Source organism: Choloepus didactylus, chromosome 4 (genome assembly GCF_015220235.1).
Source record: "Choloepus didactylus isolate mChoDid1 chromosome 4, mChoDid1.pri, whole genome shotgun sequence".
NCBI classification, from domain to species: domain Eukaryota; kingdom Metazoa; phylum Chordata; class Mammalia; order Pilosa; family Megalonychidae; genus Choloepus; species Choloepus didactylus.
The window spans coordinates 130,342,976-130,366,440 of NC_051310.1; the positions used below are offsets into that span (position 1 = coordinate 130,342,976).

A 23,465-nucleotide genomic window follows, 5' to 3' on the forward strand; every position below is an offset into this window, starting at 1 on the left:
AATTTCTTATAAATTCTTTATTAGTTTAAGTATTACAAGGTTCAAGTATGCATAGATAGAAGAAGGAAGCATCATAAGTTCTGAATTTCTCTATTACTGGAATATCCAGAAACATCAGAGTTTTCTAATTTAGAAAAGCCCTTGATATCCTGTCTAGTAAGGAAAGCCTAGGTAAATTGATATCACAGATACTGTGGAACAAATAGCTCAAATCTTTTTAAAAATTTTACTTGAAATTGTTCAGAATTTCAAAACTGCCTACGGTCTATCATTACTAAATACATATGAATTCAGAGATATTATGAAAATAGTCTTGATAGCTTCATAGAAAATAGATTCCTAGCATTTGTTGTTAAATTACTTTTTATAAAATTACAACTTCCATTCCTTAATTTTAACCAGGTATACCAAGCAGTTTTTATTCTACTTTGTCATTTATTTGAGCTTAAAATGTGTTCCTTCATGTTGCAGGTGAACCTGTCACTGTGTATCGCTTGGAAGAGAGTTCCCCCAACATACTGAATAACAGCATGTCTTCTTGGTCACAGCTAGGCCTTTGTGCCAAAATAGAGTTTTTAAGTAAAGAGGAGATGGGAGGAGGTTTACGAAGAGCTGTCAAAGTACAGTGTACCTGGTCTGAACATGATATCCTCAAAGCAGGGCATCTTTATATCATCAAATCTTTTCTTCCTGAGGTGGTTAACACATGGTCAAGTATTTATAAAGAAGATACAGTTCTGCATCTCTGTCTTAGAGTAAGTGCTAGTTAATACAACAGTGAAACATAATTTGAGCTTCACATTTTCACTTTTGAAGTCCGATAAACCAAATATAATCTTAGTTTAAATATTGAACAAAGGTTTTTTGCTCCTTTTGTAGGAAATTCAACAGCAGAGAGCAGCACAAAAACTCACATTTGCCTTCAACCAAATGAAACCTAAGTCCATACCATATTCTCCAAGGTAAATCTTTAATTTTTTCTGGAATCTTTTGGTATTCTGTGAACAGCAGTCACTTTTGACCTTCTTGATTGATACTGAAAATTTAGTTATTTACCCATTTTATAGATCAATGAGAATTTTATTAACAAAACTTCTAATAATATCTGTAACTATTTTTTTATAAGATTCCTTGAAGTTTTCCTGCTGTATTGCCATTCAGCAGGACAGTGGTTTGCTGTTGAAGAGTGCATGACTGGAGAATTTAGAAAATACAACAATAATAATGGTGATGAGATTATTCCAACTAATACACTGGAAGAGATCATGCTAGCCTTTAGCCACTGGACTTATGAATATACAAGAGGGGAGCTACTGGTACTTGATTTACAAGGTAAATTTATAAAAATAATGCTTGTGAGAAATTGCACAGTAGGTTTCTCACCTATCCATATATTACGAATGATCTGCAGAAAGCCTAAGCTTTCTCACAGCATGGTAGTCTCAGGTAGTTGGACTTCTTACATGGTAGCTGGCTTCCTTCACAGAGAAAGCAGAAACTCTTCAGTCTAGTCCCAGAACTGGCCCAGTTTCCTTCTCCCACATTCTACTGGTCAAGGCAAGTAACAAAGACAGCCCAGATTCAAGGGGAAAGAAAGTAGATTTTAGTGCTTGGTGGGTGGAGCAGGATGTGGACAGAGAGGGAAAAAATTATCATAGCTGTCTTTGTGGACAGACTCTATCATACATATGAGGGAAAAAAGAAATTGTGGCTGGGACAGGGCAATATTACATAGAATGATGTCTAATCAGCTTTACAGCAGGGGCAAAGGAAAGTTAAATTGAGCAAGTTGCTAATTCTGGATAGTTTTCATAATTTTTCTCCCTAAAGAGCAGTCTTAATTTAAAATGTTAATACAGGCCAGATTTCAAAAGCATGTAAGAATAATTGTTAGAATGATTATCACTGTGACTCCTTTCAGTTTACAAATACACACAAATATAAAAGATTTATTGAAAAGCAAACCCCAGGCCCACCTGATTGCCAGGGAGGAGGCCAGCCTTCCAGGACACTCCCTGCACAGTTCCACTTCTTCCTGCTAACATACTTCCTCTGCTTACTAGTCACGCAAGTACAAACTCTTCTGGGAAACGTGAAGCAGGGAAGGCTGAATCACAGCCAATCACCAACCACATTTTAGGTATTCTCTCTGTCACACACAAACACATGCACATACTCTCACACAGGGAGTGCCTACCAGAAAGAAAAGTATGCACATATCCATGGGGATGCTTCATTGTCCCTGCTGTAATGGACTCCCGGATGCTGGGAGTGAGCATTTTCAACACCTTAAAAAAATAAATAAAAATCACTCTTGATTGAACCCAAGATGAAAATCTGTATAAAAATAACTTTTTCAAGAGTTCATCATTTTGTATAAATGATTGAGTCATGTGTGTAGCAAAACTGTGATGTATATTATTAGTTAGGCCAATCCAATTAAAGAAATCTTAAAAATATATTCTTTATAAATATATATATATATATTCCATATTAAATAAGTATCATTTAATGTCTTTAAAGTTTGCATGGGAAATTAAGCCAAACAGATTTTGTCTGACATGTTCTGATCAATAAATAAATAATGATGTTCTTTCTATATAATTAATATGTTCATTGAGCCATTTTTCATTGAAATTACTACAAACAAGTTAAACAGTAGAGATATATAAAGAACTTCCTATCCTTACGGTTTCTTTATTCTTTGAAAATATATACACAAATGTAGTCTTTTTTAAAAAAATCATTTTGTTTTTTTTTTGTTTTCGTGGTTGTTTCCCCCCAAAAGGAGTCGTTTTATATATATATCACTTGTTTGTTTACTTAGGTTTTTTTTCATTTAACAGTTTATAATGGACATCTTCTAGGTCATTACTCATAAGTCAGAGTTATTCCTTTGAAGAGCTACATGATAGCCTGTAGTATGGAAGTATAGTATGGTTTAAATCCCATGTTGATAGACACCCTGCTTTTAGTTTTTTGCTATTCTAAACAGTGTTGCAACAAGCATACTCACTACCAATAGTTTCATCTCCATAGTTTCCTAAATTGGCTTACTAAGAAGAGATTAGTACAATTTTAAGTTCAATAGATGCTAATAGTTATTTTTGCAAAGGTTGTAGGAATTCATAGGCTAAGCACTATGCTAGTGCCCTTTTCTCTACAATCTCTCCAGTATTGAATATTCTTTATTTTTTAAATATTTGCCAGTCTGATGGGTGGAAAATGGTATCATGTTTTAATTCTGGTGTTGCATGATGTGAATTTGTAATGATTTTATTAGATTTCCTTTTAACAGGTTAAGTATTTATGATTATTGAAAATATCTGTAGGTGTCATTTATTTATATATATATGAATGAATATACAAGAGAGACTAGAAAGAGTTAATTACACTTTTACCAGCTCTGGGGAGGCTTGGAGGTGAAGGAAGATTTTCACAATCTTATTCTTTTTGTAATCTGAATCTTTTACAGGCATATGTTCTTCATATGTTATGGTATGATTTTTAAAAATCCAAATTTTGCTTTTGTATGCTGCAGTGTCCTTTGTTGACTAGGACAAAGCAAGGGCATATTGTATAGACCTTTTACCAAGAAGATATTTGTTTTCAACATGACCCTGTTTCATCAGAAATTGAGTACAAGCAGGAGCTTACTTGTCTTAGCTCTCAACTCTGATCTTTGTTTCTCATTTACATCACAGGAGCTATGTTTGTTTTTGTTGGTGTGCTGAGGTCCTAAGTCATGTTATAAAATATCAATAGAGAAAAACTGTACTTTTTTAATAAATTGACATCATAATGGTTGATAAATCTCTCAGGACTATTTTTTTATGCAGATATCAATGTTTCTATCAATTATATAATATATTATTTGTCTTTTTTTAAATCTATAATATACAAAGGCGTGGGTGAAAATTTGACTGACCCATCAGTGATAAAAGCAGAAGAAAAGAGGTAATAACTCTAGTTTTAACGATTTCATTAAGACATATTTTCATAATTTTAAATTCTGCATTTCTACTTGTATGAACTGCCCTTGTCTTTTTTAACTATCACTTCCACAGATCCTGTGATATGGTTTTTGGTCCAGCAAATCTAGGAGAAGATGCAATAAAAAACTTCAGAACGAAACATCACTGTAATTCTTGCTGTAGAAAGCTTAAACTTCCAGGTAAACGTTTTCTTAATTAATATAATGTATAACTGTTACCAGCGTTGGTTACTGTACTACTTCATAAGGCCAGAGGCACAAAGATTGGATTTCTAAATAGCCTCTAATTTTGCTAGCTTTAGCAGCTCCTTCACAAATGTTGATTATAAATGAATCTAGCAAGAAAATATAAATGGATCTGTAATAAAAATTCAAAGTTCATTCATTTTTAAGTATTTATTATGTATTTAGGAATTGTACTAGGGTATTGGAAATAAAATAGTGTATAAGACAGACATGGTCCCTGCCTTCATGGAGTTAGTGAAATGATGTATACTGACAAGAGTTACAGTTACAGGACTGTGATAAATGCCAAGAAAGAGGAATAATAGAACACATAAGCAGGTCACCTAAACTTGGACATCGGGAATGCTGCTTGGAGTAACTGACAAAGGATATCTAGACCTAGACCTGAAGGATGAACAGTTTTTGAGTTAGCCTGGCAAATAATTGGGAAAAAGACTATTCCATGATGTAGGAATTGGAACTGCAAATATATTTTCTCACAATAGTGACATCATCTTTGTATTTGAAGAATTACAAGTTATTGTTGAGTTGCAAATTACAATACAGACCAGTGAGTTTTACCCTTTGGTATGCATCAGATTCCCCCGTGGAACTTTTTAAAAATTACAGCTGCCTAGGGTGCAGCCTCAAGCTGTATTTTTTGAAGTTCCACTGTTTATGACCGGTAATATAGTAGTTATGAGTTCAGACTCGGGAGCCAGACTACACACTCCAGAGAGTAACTCTATAGAGTTGTTTGAGGATTAAATTCATTGATATTTGTGAAGCACTTAGAACAGTTCCAGGCACATAGTAAGCATTATTTGGGCATTTACCATATTTTTAAAATAGCCAAAATTGAGAACCATTGTAATAGGAGATGAGTTAATTCTTGGAGAAGAGGGCTTCAGAGCCTTGTTATCACTTTTATTCTTATGAAAGTTAATTGTTTAACCTAGCTACCTCTGGTCTTCAGGTCCTCCAGCAGTTAGCTGGTACCCACAGATGCTAAAAAAATTGCCAGGTGCTTACAGGATGAACACATCATTCCTTCTCTTGGGTGACAGCTGGTATAGTAGAAAAGGCCTGAAAACCATTCTCTATTTTGCTGTATGAACTTGGGCAATTTATTTAACCTCTGAGGGTGGTTTTTCTCATACAGAGAGAGGGCATACCATTCTTTTGAAGTCTGTGGCAACATGAAAAAAGAACCTTAGAGGATAAAAAAGAAAGAAAGAAGGGAGAAGGAAGGAAGGAAGGAAAATAAAGTACTCTGTGATAACAAGTATGTGAAATATGTATATGAACAAAGCTGAAAAAAATACATAAATATAAAAAGTATTTGTGTTAGGGTGTTGGGATTATATTGGTTCAATATGTAGGAGATGTCTGTTGACTACTTTAAAAATAGTCTTTCTAAATTCTGTGGTAGTAAAAAATTGGCAGTGGTAGAAATAGTGGCTGTTTAATTTTTTAAAAGATTTATGTACTGTAAAATTCATTTTGGGGGGATATATAGGTTTTTGAGTTTAGGCAGATACATAGAGTCATATAACTATCACCACAGTCAGAATACGGAACATTTCCCTTGCAGGCCTCCTACTCCCCCCCCATTTTTTGTTTTGCTCCTTTGCAGAGAGCACCCCCCCTCTACTCCTAAACCCTGCAACCACAGATCTGGTCTCCATCCCAATACTTTAGCCTTTTTCAAAAGATCATGTAAAAGGAGTCATGTGCTATATAACCTTTTGAGTTGGGCTTCTTTCACTTGGCCTAAAACATTTGAAATTCATATTCCATGTTGCATTTATCAGTGGTTTTGTCCTTTTTATTGACAAATATTATTCCACTGTATGAATGTACCACAATTTATTTATCTGTTCACCCATTGAAGGATTTGTTTCCTTCTTTTGGTAATTATGAATAAGGATGGTGTAAATATTCATATACAGGTTTTTGTGTGAACATACATTTTCATTTCTGTAGGGTAAATGCACAGGAGAGGGATTGCTGGTCAGGTGTTTGCCTATTAAAGAAATTGCAAATTGCTTTCCAAAGTGGCTGTACCATTTTCCATTCCACCAACAATGTAGGAGCGTTCCAGTTGCTTCACATCCTCCCCTCCTAGGTTTGCTATTCTCAGGTTTTTTGGTCCTTTTGGTTTTTGGGGTTGTTTTTTTGTTTATTGGTTTGGTTTTTGGTTGGTGTCTTTAGTCATTCTAGTAGTCATGTAGTGGTTACTCATTTGGTTTTAATTTCTAATTTCCTAATAACTAATGGTGCTCTCTTTTTATGTGCTTATTTACCATCCATGTTGCTTGATCAAATGTTAGATCTTTTGCCCATTTTTTACTGCTTATGTTCTCATTGTTGAGTTTTGAGACTTCATGTATTCTGAATACAAGTCCTTTGACTGGTGATTCGAAAGTATTTTCTCCTAGTCTTTGGCTTGTCCTTTTATTCTCTCAACAGTAACCTTTGTAGGACAGGTTTGTAGTTTTGATAATACCCAATTTATCAATTTTTTTTCTTTCATGGATTGTGCCTTTGTTGTCGTATCTAAGAACTCATTGCCTAAGTCAAAGTCTGTGGATATTTTGTCCTGTATTTTCTTCTAAAAGTTTTATAGTTTTATGTTTTATGTTTAGGTCTATGGTCTATTTTTGGTTAGTTTTTATATAAGATGTGAGATACAGTTCAAGGTTCATTTTGGGAGGTGGGCAGCATATGGATATGCAGTTGTTCTAACACCATTTAATGAAAAGACTAACCTTTCTTTATTGAATTGCCTTGCACTTCTTTTGTCAACAATCAATTGATCATGTTTGTATGGGTTTATTTACAGACTCAAATCTGTTCTATTGGACTATGTGTCTGTCCTTTAGCACTCCTACACTGTCTTGATTGCTGTGTCATTATCATAAACCTAAATCAGGTAGTATATGCCCTTTAACTTTGTTCTTTCTTTTTCAAAATTGTTTCGTCTATTTCAATTCCTTTGCCATTTCATAGAAATGTTAAAATCAGCTTGTTGATGTCTACACACACACACACACACACACACACACAAATCCTCCTGTGATTTTGATAGGATTGCATGAAATCTATAGAAGAATTGACATTTTATTAATATTGAGTCTTCCAATCCTTATAAACATGATACATCTCTCCATTTAAGTCTTTGATTTCCTTCATCAGTGTTTTATGGTTTTCAGCATATAGACCGTGCACATACTTTGTTTGCGTGAAGCATTTCTTTTTAAGCCGTTGTAAATGGTATGGATTTTTAAATTTTTGTTTCTGATTGTTCACTGCTAGTATACAGAAATACCATTGATTTTTTTTTTTTTTTTTTTGATGCTGACGTTGTATCCTTCAACCTTGTTAAACTCACTGATTAGTTCTAGGTTTTTTTTTTTGTATATTCCTTAAGGGTTTTTGCATAGTCATCAGAGATAGTTTTATTACTTCCTTTGGAATCTATATGCCTTTTATTCCTTTTCTTGTCTTCTTTCACTGGCAGGGAATTCCGGTACAATGTTCAGTGGGACTGATGAGAGTAGATATCCTTGCTTTCTTCTTAATCTTAAGGAGAAAACATTCATTCTTTCACTACTAAGTATGATGCTAGCTGTAAGGCTTTTCTAGATTCACATTAGCAGGTTGAGGAAATTTTCCCCATCTGAGTATTTTTATCCTCCATGATTTGAATTTTGTCAAGTGCTTTTTCTGTATCAATTTATATGATCATGTGTTTGGTTTTTTCCTTTAATCTGTTAATATAGTGGATTACTTTGGTGTCTGAGTGTTGAACCAGCCTTGCATTCCCATAACAAACCTCACTTGGTCTGAAATATTATCTCTTTTATGTATTGTTAGATTTAGCTTGCTAATATTTTGTTGAGGATTTTTCGATGTTCATGTTAGTTATCTTGTACTGTCTTTGTCTTGTTTTGGTATCAGAATAATACTGGCCTTTCAAAATAAGTTGGGAAGTGTTCCGACCTTCAGGAATATATTGTCTAAAATTGATACTATTTCCACCTTTATAGTTTGGTTAGAATTGTTCATTGCAACCATCTGGACCTGAAGTTTTCTTTGTTAGACCTTTTTTTCCTAAGAATTCAATTTCTTTAATAAATAAAGAACTGTGTTTGGGTTATCAATTTCTTTTTGAGTGTTTATTAGTAGTCTGTATCTTTCAAGAAATCAGTCCTTTTTATTTAAATTATCAGATTTTATGGGCACAGAATTGTCTGTACTATTATTAACGTTATTCCTTTTTTAAATGCAGTTTTATTGAGATTTATTCACACAACATACAGTCATTGAAAGTGTACAGTTTTCCATCATATAGTTGTGCATTCATCATCTCAATTTTTTGAACATTTTTATTAATCTGAAAAATAAAATGAAAAATAAGAATAAAAGTAAAAGTAAAAAAGAACATCTCCAATGTCTCATACTCCTTCCTACCCCCACCTCCAGTATTCATTTACTTTTTGTCCCCCTTTTTTCTATTCATCTGTCTCTACACTGGATAAAGGGAGTGTGAGCCACAAGGTTTTCACAATCACACAGTTCATACCATATAAGCTGTATAGTTTTATGGTCATCTTCAAGAATCAAGGAAACTGGATTGTAGTTCAACAGTTTAAACCTTATTATTTAAATGCCATGAGGTTTGAGTTGATACCACCCTTTTTTGCCTGTCTTTCATTGTGGTAGTTTGCGTCTTTGCTCTTTGTTTCTTGGTCAGTCTGACCAGAGGTTATCAATTTTATTGTTCTTTTCAAAGAACCAGCTTTTGTTTTCATTGTTTTACTCTATTGTTTTTCTCTTTTCCATTTCAGTGATTTATTTTCTCTTTATTATTTCCATCTTTCTGCTTTTTTGGGGGATTTAGTTTGTTCTTTTTCTTGTTTCCTAGTATAGAGGCTTAGATTATTGACTTGAGACCTTCCTTCTAAAATAAGCATTTAATATTATATATTTCCTTCTAAGCACTGGTTTAGCTGTATCCTACAAATTTTATGTTTATTTTCATTTTCATTTACTTTAAAATATTTTCTAATTTCTCTTGAGATTTCATCTTTGATCTATGGATAAGTATCCTGTTTAGTTTCTAAATATGTATAGATTTTCCAGAAATCTTTGTTAGTGATTTCTAGTTTAATTCCATTATGATAAGAGAACAGATTTTGTATTGTTTCAATGAAAAAAAAATTTTAACCTTTTAAAGGTATGGTCTCTCCTATTGAATGTTCTGTGCTCCCTTTAAAGAATATATATTCTCCTACTGTTGGAAGAAGTATTCTCTAAACGTTAAGTAAGTCAAGTTTGTTGGTACTGTTTGGTTTTTTTCTATATCCTCGCTGATTGTGGATTTGTTTGTTTTATCTTTCATTTCTATGAATTTTCCTTCATGTACTTTGAATCTGTGTGTTCTTAGGTGCATCCTCATTTAGGATTATGTCTTCTTGGTGAGTTGATTCTTTTATTACTATGTAAATGCCGTGGCAATTTTTCTTGTTCTGAAGTCTTTGTCTGATATTAATATAATAACTTGAGCTATCTTTTGATTAGTGTTTTCTTGATTAATATAAAAACTTGAACTATCTTTTGATTAGTGTTTTCTTGGTATTATCTATTTCTATCCTTTTTTTTTAATCTGTAGATATAATTATATTTAAAGTGTCTTTCTTGTAGACAGCATATATATGGATCCATGTAGGTTTGGCTTTTTATTGTTTAAAAATCTGCTGGTCTTTGTCTTATAATTGATGTGTTTAGACCTTTTACATTTTTTCTTGAAAAGCAGTTCTATTGCAATATATTCACATACCATACAGTCCATCCAAAGTGTACTATCAGTGGCTTGTGGTATAATCATAGAATTGTGCATTCATCATCACAATCAATTTCACAACATTTACATTACTCCAAAAAGAAAAACCCCATACTATTCCTTAGCAGTCACATTTAATGTAACTATTGATAGGGTTAGAGTTAGGTCTGCCATTTTATACTTTGTCTTCTGATGGTTGTCTATTTTTAATTTTTCCTGTTTTCCTCTTCTTGCCTTCCTTTGGATTTTTTTTTTAAATTCAGTTTTATTGATATATTCACATACCACAAATCCACAGTGTACCGTCAGCTTTTCACAGTAACATCACTTAGCGCTGTGCATTGATCAATTTTTGAATATTTTCCTTCTCCAAAAAGAATAAAAATAAAAGTAAAAAAGAACATGCAAAGCATTTCATCCCCCCTCCATCCTACCCTATTTTTCAATTAATTTTTGTCTCTATTTTTCTACTCATCTGTGTATACATTGGATAAAGAAAAAGGAGTGTGAGCCCCACAAAGTTTTCACATTCACAAGGTCACACCATGTAAGCTACATAGTTATACAGTAGCCTTCAAGAAACAAGGCTACTGGGTTGCAGTTCGACAGTTTCAGTTTTTTCCTTCTAGCCATTCCAATACACTGAAAACTAAAGAGGGATATCCATATGATGCATAAGAATGCCCTCCAGAGTGACCTCTCGACTCCCTTAGAAATCTCTCAGCCACTGAAACTTTATTTTGTTTCATTTTGCTTCCCCCTTTTGGTCAAGAAGATTTTCTCAGTCCCACGATGCTGGATCCAAGCTTATCCCTGGGGGTCATGTCCCACGTTGCCAGGGAGATTTACACCCCCAGGAGTCATATCCCACTTAGTGGGAAGGGCAGTGAGTTCACCTGCCATGTGGGCTTAGAGAGAGAGAGAACGGACATATCTGAGCAACAAAGAGGCACAATTATAGGTAGGCTTAGCCTCTCCTTTGTAGTAACAAGCTTCATAAGGGCAAACCCCAAGATCGAGGACTCGGTCTGTTAAATTGCTAGTCCTCAGTGTTTGTGAGAATATCATTAATAACCCAGGTGGGGAAGTCCATCATTTCTGCATTTATCCCCAGTTCCTCAAGGGAACCCTGCAAATATTTTTTTTTCTCTGCCCAAATTACTTTGAGATCTATCAGGATTTCATACTAGCCTGTACAAACCTACCAGATGTCACTTCCTATTCAAAGTTCCATGCAATCACGGTGTTTGAATAAACTGACCATGCAAGTTAAATTGTTTAATGTGCTACAGAAAATACAGATGCTGTCCCCAAGTAAAGATCTCTTCCCTTGGTCTCACACAGAAGCTGAAGTTTTAAAACACAGTCAGTATCATCTTTCACCCTTTGACCTGACTTGCCTTAGTCCTAACCACATCCACTTCATTCATATCTCTATTGAAGTCTGGACTCTTTTTCAGCTTTTTTTTAACAGTTGCTGTATGACGTAGTACTGACATTCATAGCTGCCGAGCTCTAACTCTGAGTTTCAGGTGTCACACGGATACCCAAAGTTACAGAGTGGATTTTTTAAACATTTTTTAATATTTTCTTTTAGTTTATCTTTGTTCACTTTTTTAGGGTTACTTTCAGGATTATGGCATATATACCATCGTTTCACAGTCTACTGAGAGTTTATATGTTAGTTACCTCCTCACATGAAACATAGAAACCTTTGCAGTCATGTAGCTGTCTTTACCTTCCCCCTTAATTTGTACTTTTCATATGTATATATTTACATACATTGAGAAACCCACCAATCAATGTTATATTTTTTTTGTTTTCATTAATTACATATATTTTAAAGAAATGTATATGATTATGTATATATATATTTCTTTGGTGAGAAAGACCATTTCTGTTGCTTTTCCTTCATTTCCGTATTCCAGATTACTCAGTGGTATACTTTTCCTTCAACCTGAAGAACTTCCTTTGGTATTTCTTTCATAGCTAGACTGCTGGCAACAAATTCTGTTAGTTTTCCTTCATCCCACAGTGTCTTTATTTTGCCTTAATTTCTGAAGGGTATTTTCACTGAGTCTAGAGTTCTGGCTGACTCCTCTTTTCTTCCGGTACTTAAAAAATGTTATTTCACTTTCTTCTGGCCTCTCTTGTTTCTAATGAAAATTCCACAGTAGTTTGAATTGTTCTTCTCTTACATGTGATGTGTCATTTAAATCTAGCTGCTTTCCAGGTCTGGTTAAGACCAGGGCAAGCCAGGCCAAAGGGTAAAGGTCAAAACTGACGGTGTTTTAAAACTTCAACTTCCATATGAGACCAAGGGAAGAGATATCTATTTGGTACAGGATCTAAATTTTCTAAACGGTACAACTCTACAGTCGATTTGTTCAAACACCACAATTGCATGGAACTTTGAATAGGAAGTGAGATACGGTAGGTTAGTATAGGCTGGAGTGAAATAGTGACACATCCCAGAGTAATTTGGGCAGATAATAAAAAATATATTTACAACCTCCCCCTCCCCAGCCCCGAGGATCTGGGGGAAGGTGCGGATGTGTTGGACATCCTCACCTGGACTGGTGTTGATGTTGTCACAAACATTGGGACTGGCGGTTTGATGTGCTGAGCCCTTGATCATGGGACATGCCCTTATGCAGCTCGTTACTGCAAAGGAGAGGCTAAACTTGCATATAATTGTGCCTAAGAGTCTCCCCCTGAGTACCTCTTTGTTGCTCAGATGTGGCCCTCTCTCTCTCTATCTGAGCCACCTCGACAGGTGAACTCGCTGCCCTCCCCACTACATGGGACCCGACTCCCAGGGTTGTAAATCTCCCTGGCAATGCAGAATATGACTCCCGGGGATGAATCTGGACCCGGCGTCGTGGGACTGAGAGTATCTTCTTGACCAAAAGGGGGATGCAAAATGAGACGAAATAGTTCAGTGGCTGAGAGATTTCAAATGGAGTCGAGAGGTCACTCTGGTGGACATTCTTATGCACTATATAGATAACACCTCTTAGGTTTTAATGTATTGGAATAGCTAGAAGCAAATACCTGAAACTACCAAACTTCAATCCAGCAGTCTGGACTCCTGAAGATAATTATATAATAATGTAGATTACAAGGGGTGACAGTGTGATTGTGAAGACCTTGTGGATCACACCCCCTTTATCTGGTGTATGGATGAGTAGAAAAATGGGGATAAAAACTAAAGGACAAATGGGGTGGGATGGAGGGATGATTTGGGTGTTCTTTTTTCACTTTTATTTTTTATTCTTGTTCTGGTTCTTTCTGATGTAAGGAAAATGTTCAGAGATAGATTGTGGTGATGAACGCATAACTATGTTATCATACTGGTGGACAGTTGATTGTATACCATGGGTGATTGTATGGTGTGTGAATGTATTTCAATAAAAGTGAATTTAATAAAAAAAAAAATCTAGCTGCTTTCAAGATTTTTTCTTTACCTTTGGTTTCCAGCAGTTTGATTATGGTTTGTGGATCTTTCTGAGTTGTCCTGTTTAGGGTTCACTCATCATCTTGAATTTGTACACTTATACCTTTAACAAAATTTGAGGGATTTTTAGCCAGTATTTCTTCAAATATTTTTTTCTGCATCAGTCTCTTCTTCCTCTGTATCTGGACTCCCATGATAAGATTGCTAGCCCTTTTGATATTTTTCCACAAGGCCTTTGTGGCTCTGTTTATTTATTTTTTAATATTTTTTTCTCTTGTTTCGATTAGATAATTTCTGTTGATCTCTCTTCAGGTTCACTGGCTCTTTTCTTTGCTTTTTCCATTCTATCACTGAGTCCATTCAGCAGAATTTTTTTTAATTCAGTTTTATTTAGATACATTAACATACCATACAGTCATCCATGGTGTACAAACAGCTGTTCACAGTGCCATCATATGGTTGTGCATTCATCACCCCAATCTATTTTTGAACACTTTCCTTATACCAGAAAGAATCAGAATGAGAATAAAAAATAAAAATAAAAAAGAACACCCAAATCATCCCCCTGTCCCACCCTATTTTTCATTTAGTTTTTGTCCCCATTTATCTACTCATCCATCCATACACTGGATAAAGGGAGTGCGATTCACAAGGTTTTCACAATCACACTGTCACCCCTTGTAATGTACATTATTATACAGTCATCTTCAAGAGGCAAGGCTATTGGGTTGAAGTTTGGTAGTTTCAGGTATTTACTTCTAGCTATTCCAATACAGTAAAACCTAAAAGTGTTATCTATATAGTGCACAAGAATGTCTGCCAGAGCGACCTCTCAACTCCATTTGAACTGTCTCAGCCACTGAAGCTCCATTTCATTTCATTTCGCATCCCCCCTTTGGTCAAGAAGATGTTCTCAATCCCACAGTGCCAGCTCCACATTCATCCCTGGGAGTCATATCCTGCGTTGCCAGGGAGATTTACACCCCTGGGAGTCAGGTCCCATGTAGGGGGGAGGGCAGTGAGATCACCTGCCAAGGTGACTTAGAGAGAGGGCCACACCTGAGCAACAAAGAGGCACACAGGGGGAGACTCCTAGGCGCAATTATAAGTAGGTTTAGCCTCTCCTTTGCAGTAACAAGCTTCATAGGGCAAGCCCCAAGACAGAGGGTTCAGCATTTCAAGCTGTCAGTCCCCAGTATTTGTGAGAACATCAGCAACAAACATCAGCAACAATCCAGTGGGGAAGTCCAACATTTCCACATTCTCCCCCAGCTCCTCAGGGGGGCCCCGAATATATATATTTTTATTCTCTGCCCAAATTACTTTGGGATGTGTTGCTATTTCACTCTAACCTATACAAACCTGCCATATCTCACTTCCTGTTCAGAGTTCCATGTAATTGTGATATTTGAACAAACTGACCATAGAAGTTATATCGTTTATAAAATATAGCTCCTACACCAAATAAACTTCTTTTCCCTTGGTCTCACATGGAAGTTGAAGTTATAACACACAGTCAGTTTCAACCTTTACCCTTTGGCCCAATTTGCCCTAGTCTTAACCATATCTGCTTCATTCATATCTCTAATTGAAGTCTGGGCTCTTTTTCAGCTTTCTTTTTTTTTTTTTAAATAGTTGCTATATGCATTAATATTGACGTTTCATATCTGCCAAACTTTAGTTCTGAGTTTCAGGTGTCACATACATACCCAGTGTTCCAGAGACCAATCAGGTTATAGACCAATCAGGCTATACAGCAAAGGATCAACATCTCAGAGTTTGGAGATAGCCATTACAATTCAGGAATAGATTTGACTGCTGTAAGAGCTTACAATCTAGGGACCATTACAATAATCATTTCTCTGTTAGGCTGTGCTCTGAGATTCAATTCTGAGTTTACACATTGTAGTTAGTCCATATCAGTGAGGCATTATAGTATGCCTTTGTATCTGGCGTTCTTCACTCAAAATGCTGTGTATAGGATCCATTTACCTCCTTGCGTGTCTCACAACTTCACTCCTTGTCATAGTTGCTCAGTCTTCCATTGCATGCATACACCACAGTTCACCATCTTTTCCTCAGTCAGTGTACCCTTAGGCCACCTCCACCCACTGCAAATCAAGAATACTGCCTCCATAAACACCAGTGTGCAAATGTCCATTCATGTCTCTGCTCTCAGATCTTCCAAGTACATACCCCATAATGGGGTTGCAGGACCTGATGGCCCCCACGTACTTAGCTTCTTGTGGAACCACCACAATGACCTCCAGAAAGGCTACACCATTCTTCCTCCTCATCCACAGTATATAGGTACATCCCTCTCTCCATGTTTTCTTCAGCACTTTTACTCCTATTTGTATTTTTTCCTACAATTTTATAGAGATATATTCACATAACATACAGTTATCCCCAGTGTCCAGTCAGTTGTTCACAGTATCATAGTCAGCACTTGGTGGTGGTTTCTGTGCTTACCAATATATTGTATTGTATGACACTTTTTCTTTTTATGATTATCTTTTTTATTATTCACCAAAAAAAAAAAACAACACTTTTTCATAGTTATCAATATGTTCAAGTGCTGGCTATAGTGATAAATATACATTCAGCAGAATTTTAATTTCAGTTTATTGTTCAATCCTGTAATTTCCTCTGTTGAAAACTTTTGGTTTTCCATTCATTTCAAGTCTGTTTGCCCTTGTATCAATGAACTTGGTTATAGTAGCTGGTTTAAAGTCTTTGTTAATTCTAACATCTGGGTAATTTCAAGGGTTAGCATCTCTTGGGTATCTTTTTCCTAGAGAATTGTTGAGATGTTCCTGGTTCTTTGTATGTTCAGTAATTTTGGATTGCTTTGTGGACATTTTGAATATTATGTTACGAGATTCTGGATCTTGTTAAAAATCCTCTAGAGAATGTTGATTTTTGTAAAATGTTGTTTTTACAACATTTAGCACGCAATTAACTTGGTTAAGTTCAATTTACAAGTTGCACACCTTCTGTGGCTGTGATTCCAATGTCAGTTTAGTTTTTAAAGCCTTTGCAGTGTTACTCAGGTCCTTCTCTGTGTATAACTAGGGGCTGATCTGGGACCTGAATGATAGTCTGTACCACAGCTTAGTTCTCAAAGCCTTTGCTGTACTCAGGAGAGAACATGGGACATGATACAAAAATTTAGGGATCCTTTTCTTCATTTTCCTATTCTCCATTATTTTCTCCCATTCTCTGTGGCTCTGAAGGGCCTCTTGTTTTGGTCCTCTGGTGAGAAAGTAAGGATTTTGTCCTTCCTGAGCTGTCAAACCTTCCCACAGCTAGATCCAACTCTGGTGCTAAGTGACAAGGGAAAAGAGAGAGATAAAAATGTCCTCTTAGGCCATAGAAGCACCCTTTCCTGGTTCTTCTGGTCAGAAAGAATTTTATGTAGTTGCCTAGTTGCCACTGCCACAGGAGTTCTCTTTTTGACCAGGGCTTGTCTCATGTCAGGACCAAAGATGCAAAAAAGAGAAAAATGTAAAAAGGAACATTCCCCTCATCCTTTCCGTTTCATAGGGGTCCCCCTTTCTGATCCTTTGGGCAGAGAGAGACAGTTTGTCTTGGAGTTTTTTCTGTCTGTGCTCACTGTACATTTGTGGGATCAGGCTGTCTTTAGGACTAAGCCTGGAGATATGGGAGAGAAAAATAAAGAGAAAATTTGCCACCTTCTCAATGTGATTTTCTTCCCTAGTCTGTCTGCTTACTTTTCAGAAAGTTTTGAATAGTTGCTTTATATATTTTCATGGGGATTTTTACTTGTAACCAGTAGGAGAGATAGGGTAGAATGTCCTCAACTCCATTTAAAAAAATATTTTTTTATTAGGGGTTTTCAGGTTGTGGTTGGGGGGTCCCTCTTACAACAGAAGCACCAAGAGAACTTTTTTAAAAAATTAGAGTAGTTGTAGGTTTATAGAAAAATCATGCAGAAAGTACAGAGTTTCCATATCCCTTCCTCCCACCTTCCATACATGCACAGTTTTCCCAATTATTGACATTTTGTATTAGTGAGGTACCTTTGATACAATTGATGAACCAATATTATTTTAATTATATTACCTATAGTCCATGGTTTACTTTTGGGTTTCCTCTGTGTTGTACAGTGTTATGAGTTTAATTTTTTTTTATTCTGGTGGCATATATATAGTTATTCCTTCCTCATTGCAGGGATTAGGGGCAATGCAATTTTAATATCAAATCTACTTTTTAAGTTATTATCATAAACAAGATTTCACAGAAGGGATGTTAGATGCAATCCAGCCCCAAATCCATTTTACAGATGAGATAATTGGAGATCAGATGATTTGTCTATGGTCATGCCATTAGTTAATAGCATGATCAGGACATGAAGTATGATTCCATGTCTGTCCACTATCCTTTCTACATTATGGCATTCCCTAAGGCCATAGTTGCATAGGCTTTAATAAAATATTTATCAAAAAATAATTCATAGTGGTAAATATGTAGTTGGATTTTTTAATATGTGCTGTTTCTCAAACTAAAATTAGTTCATATTCTGTGTGTCAGTTCTATTTTAGAAAGAGATAGAACTGTAAGGGCATATGTATGACTATGGTTAGGTTAAATTATAAATTTGGTATCACTGCATTAAGTTTACCATTTCTGCAGTTATTGTCATACATGACCATAATCCCCTAAGTAAGTTCATCCTGTCCCATAACTATAAATGTAGCTAATACCAAATGTATCTGAAGGTTAACTTCTTTCCTGAACTCTTTGTTTCTTATGTTGAATGACCTGCATTTCTATTTGGATACCCTAAAGCATCTTTACATACACATTCTAGGACTCTTGGTTTCTATCTTTCACCCCTGTCCACAAAATTGTTTCCCTATTTTATTAATGGTTACCCAGTTCCTGGACTGCCAGTTGCCCCCCTGTCTGGACTCCACATGACAATCAGAATAGTCTTTTAAAACAAATCTGATCATGTTGTCTCCTACTTAAAACATTCCAGTGGATTTTCATTGCTGTCTCTACTCCTTACCATAGCTTCATCCTCTAAATCGGAGGTTACAGACTTTTTCTTTAAAGAGCAATGTAATAAATATTTTAGGTTTTGTGGGCCATACTGCCTTGTCACAGCTACTTAGCCCTACCATTGTGGTATAAAAGTAGCCATCGATAACCTGTAAACGAATGAGTGTAGCTGTGTTCCAATAAAAATCTTTACAAAACAGGCACCAGGCCAGATTTGGCTCACAGACCATAGTCTGCTAATTATTGGCCCTTAACTATCTCTCTGATTTCATTTTTACCAATCTTCTCTTCATTTACTACATGCAAGCCATGCTGCCATCCTGTCATTCTTAGAACGCACTAAATCCATTTCCTTCTTTGCAGTAAACATTCCTTCTTTCTAGAAGCGCTAACTAGAGCCTAGCTAAGTCACTTCTCAATATTCAGGTCTCTACTCATATTACCTCCTCTAGCTTTCCTGCCTGCCCAGCCCTGTCTGAAAGAATCACCCAATACCATCTCCCCTCTGGTCCTCATCACACTCTGTTTTCTTCACAACATTTGTAATTATTTGAAATACTACCATTTTTCTATTTGTTTTTTCTTCATCCTCTCAAATATAAATCCTCGAGAGCAGGGTCTTCGTATGCCTTGTTCACTGCTTCATTTCCCCAGCTACAGAACAGTTACTGGCTCATGGTCAGTGCATAATAATTATTTGTTGAATGAATTAGTTAACTGTTTTATTTTTATGTATATAATTTTGTGACTAATGAATTTATAAGTTAATCTGGTAGAAAATAGATTTGACACTTTAGAGAAAAATTAATTTAGAAAATGTTCATAATTATCCATGTCTAAAAAATATTGACTTTTTTTTTTTCTTTTTTCTTTTTTTGTTGGGGGGGGCGGTGAATGTAGATCTGAAGAGGAATGACTATACGCCTGATAAAATTATATTTCCTCAGGATGAGCCTTCAGATTTGACTCTTCAGCCTGGAAATTCCACCAAAGAATCAGAATCAACTAATTCTATTCGTCTGATGTTATAATATTATTGAATCATTCATTGGTTTTGCCTACACCTCATAAAAATGCTACTTTGTCACTTTTCCTTCAGGAGGAAATTGGTAATAGAGAAAGGTGTGTGCAAACTGAATTTGCCGACTCCAGCATGGTTACTAGGTCAGTTTTTTTTGACCTAATTAAACTAGTCAGTCAGAAACTCCCTATAGGATACAGATGACAGCTGATGAATTTTAAAGGCAAAGGAGAATTAGTATTTATAACTTTTTAAAGGGCTCTTTTTAGCAGAAGATTTCATTTGACTTTGTTCTGATGAGGGTGATGCCCTCTCTTACGTGGTGCAATACCATTAACCAAAGTTAGGTGTTAATGCAGGTTTTATTTGGCAGCTGGTTTACTGCCATTCAGCTAGAGAAATAAAAAAAAAAAAATCCCCCAGCCTTTTGCTTAAGTGGAAGTCAAAGGTCTTTGGTGTGTTCAGTGGGAAACCTAGTGATGATGTCACTAGTTCCCAAGTAGATGCTTTTATGCTTTCTGGCCATTGGAAAGGGGATTACTTGTTATAATTCTAGAGTCACAGGTTTAAAATGAACCTGAACTGAAGACCATTTTTCTAAGAGGGACTTTATTTATGAATCAGGGTTAGGCTCTATATTTAAAGATAGAGCCAGTTTTATTTTTTTGTTTTTCGTTTGTTTGTTTGTTAAATAGAGCCCAAATTGTGCAGAGGTATTACTTTTTTAATATTGTTTTATCAAGTCACTGTTAAGTAGAAGAAAGCCATGGTAGATTGAAATAACGTAAATATATAAAAGGAAAAACTTAACTCACTGTTCAAAAGAAGTTACCTTTTGAGATAAATTAAAATACTTTTCCCTATCTGTATCTGTAATGGCAACCTGAAAGTCATATAATTCTCCAGAGATTTTATTGACCAGTATATCAAATCAGAATATAAATATGAACTCTTGCATATTTTTACAATTGTGTAGGAACATTTGAACATGAATATTGTTTGTGGTACTTATTTAAGAAATTAATTGAGTTGAATTATCATTATGTGATGTCGGGAGATTGCAATGCCACTTTATGCCAATAAAATGTAATTTAACTGCCCCAGATATTGTTGAAAACTCAACAAAAAGACTTTTCATTTGACTAAAGTTTTATGCTTTCATTTTTTTTTTTCTTTTCTTTTGTTCTTCCTTTCCTTGTTTCTTTTGTTTCCTAGGTACTGATTATAATTTTTATTTGGGAAGGAGCTGTGTAAAGCTTATTTGTATTCTGTAGTGTATCTTATAGATACAGACAAGGCAAGAAGAGATAAGCTGTTTAAATAGTGTTTTGAAAGAAAAAGTGTATTACTTAAAGATATTATACTATATACATTTTGTATATCATTAAAATCTTTATAAGTAAATAAATTTATTCTTGTTTACAGATGTTTAGTGAGTTTAATCATTCTGAAAAATTACCTGACATTTTCAGTGTCAACTTATTTTAATGAGTACCAATTTTTTTTTAAATGAACCCTTTATACACCTAAATTTTGTGATGATCTATAATGTACAGTGTTTAAAGTTATCTTGGCTTCCTACTGTGCAGGTTTTTTTTCCTCCTGTTTCTTTATATGCCAGGAAGGGATATATGAATTGTCTGTTGTTTAATTTTATGTTGATTATTTTTACAAAGTAATATCAATGGCTGATGTTTTAGTGCTTAATATAGAGGCACTTTACATACATTAACCTTTTTAATCCTATAATAATTTATGAAGTAGGTATTATTATTATTCTATTCTGCAGGCATGAGGAGGGTAAAGTTAACTTTCCTAAGATTCTTATAATTAGTAAGTAGCAGGACTGTGATTCAAACTCGGGCAGACTATCTCTCATCTCTGCTCTTAACTTCTGTGCTGTATTGAATCTCAAGCATAACAACTCTCTCATTGATGGCTTCCTTACTAGTTCTTGGTCAATTTTCTGATGCAAATACAGTCCATTAACTTTTTTGATAAATTCTAGAAAGTAAGGTTGGCCCGAAAACCATATTTCTCACCCCAAAGAAGAGTTGTTTCTGTTTAGATTATTGAAGTTCATTGTTACTCCATAATCTAAATCTGTCGTTTGCTTAATCTTCAACATTTCTTCTCAGTTTGTTATACTGAGGAGAACAAAACTAGCTCGTTTACCAAATTGGTTCTTAAAATGTGAAATTCTCCTGCAGATGTTCTTTAGTATTTAATAGTATACCTCCTCTAATCTGGTGATTTATGTATATTTATTGTATTAGAATGTATAGAAAAGATAAAAATGGAAAAAAAAAAAACCACCCCCCACCCCCCACCACCATCACATTGGATTATGCCATATCGCTTTCATTGTTACTATCTGGATATTTTCCCCACTAGACCGTAAGCTTCAAAGAGGGAAGGGACCCTTAGGATTTTTCATTACCATATGCCCTAGCACCCAGCACCTTGCATGACACGTGGTGTGTAATAGATGCACAGTAAAAAACTTAAGGATATTAAAATGTTGTTCCACCATACCAAACTGTCTTGAAGAAGGTAGATCATGATGATATAGTCTTAAGTGTTTCAATAGATGATTAAGGCTAGACTGTCCAATAAATAGTTCTTTGTTCATCGCTTCATAGAGAGGTCAAGTAATTATTTGCAGAAAAGAATACCTCTACAGTGCAGGGATTTTTTGATCCTCCTTATTTACCATATGTGTTGTGGTTGTTTCCTAGCTAGGTTACACAAAAGGCATCTGCATTTGTAGGCTTCAGATTCTCAGACATGGCACAACCAGCACTTAGTAATTATGCATTGTGTGAATGAATGAAACTTCTCAAACACTGTTTTCCTCTCAAAACTTGATTTTGTTATCCACTAAGAGATGTCTTATTCATTTTTGTAGTTCCCTTAGAACCTGTTGGAATTTTGGCATAGAGTAGGTACTTGGTAAATATGTGTTGAAGTACCACAGAAGATTTCTGGTATTAGCTGATCTTTGAGTTTTTCTTAGGAAAGTCCCAAGCTCTAAGGTTCTGATTAACTCTGGGAAATGTTTTCGTTTTTCTGGGTGCTTTAAATTCCTTAAAGCAGAGTTCTTTTTACCTCGGGTCTATGATTCTACCTTGGAGGGTGTGGGGGTTGGGGCTGGGAGGTAGTACATAGTTACTCTTCAGAAAAGCCTAATACCCCAACTGATATTAAACGAAGAGCACCGATCAACAGGGTACTCTTTCCTTGCCCTCTCCAACATTCAACTCTTCCCTTGTTTTTTCTTTGGAATCCCTATGCAATCCTGCATTATGGACTTTTTCTTTCATTTTAACTATAAATGTCTTAGTATATGTTTCTAAAAAGTAAGAACCATAATCACCATAATAATATTATCAAATCTAAAAACTTAATTATTTAATATCATTAAATATGTAGTCATTGTTAAAATATTTTTTAAAATTTGTTTGAAGCAGGATCCAGATAAGATTCATAATTCCAGTTGCTTGTTACATCTTTCAAGTCTCTTGAAAGTACATAGATTTCCTCTTCATCTTTTAAGATTTTTTTTTTTTTTACATTTATTTTTTGAAGAACTGATTTATTTGTTCTAAAGTTTCCCACATTCTGGATTTTGCTGATTGTATCCCTCAGGTGTTAAACATGTTTCCCTGTTAACTGTATGTGCCATAAACTAGTCAGTAGGTCTAGAGGCTTGATCAGATTCAGGACTGAGTTTATGGCAAGAATGCCTCATTGGTGGTATATTTTTTCAATCAGGAAATGTGTCTGGTTGACTTTCTTTTTGATGATCATTGCCTAGATCTATTAGTTAATTAAGTCAGTGGTTCTCACCTTCCTGCATGTACTCACAGTAAAAGGAAAAGTGTGTTTCACT

General features: G+C 35.2%; 1 protein-coding gene across 4 annotated transcripts in view; it reads left to right on the top strand.

Moving 5' to 3' along the window:
• TRPM7 (transient receptor potential cation channel subfamily M member 7) overlaps positions 1-20,008 on the top strand; it is a 160,802-nt gene extending 140,794 nt beyond the window's left edge. For all 4 annotated transcript variants that reach the window (XM_037833993.1, XM_037833994.1, XM_037833992.1 and 1 more), the window contains 6 exons: positions 472-755; positions 880-962; positions 1,127-1,332; positions 3,906-3,957; positions 4,068-4,174; positions 19,453-20,008. In XM_037833993.1, coding sequence (XP_037689921.1) covers positions 472-755; positions 880-962; positions 1,127-1,332; positions 3,906-3,957; positions 4,068-4,174; positions 19,453-19,583 — 863 coding nt within the window. In that variant the 3' untranslated portion in view covers positions 19,584-20,008. The remainder of the gene's footprint in view (positions 1-471; positions 756-879; positions 963-1,126; positions 1,333-3,905; positions 3,958-4,067; positions 4,175-19,452) is intronic.
• The last annotated feature ends 3,457 nt before the right edge of the window (positions 20,009-23,465 follow it).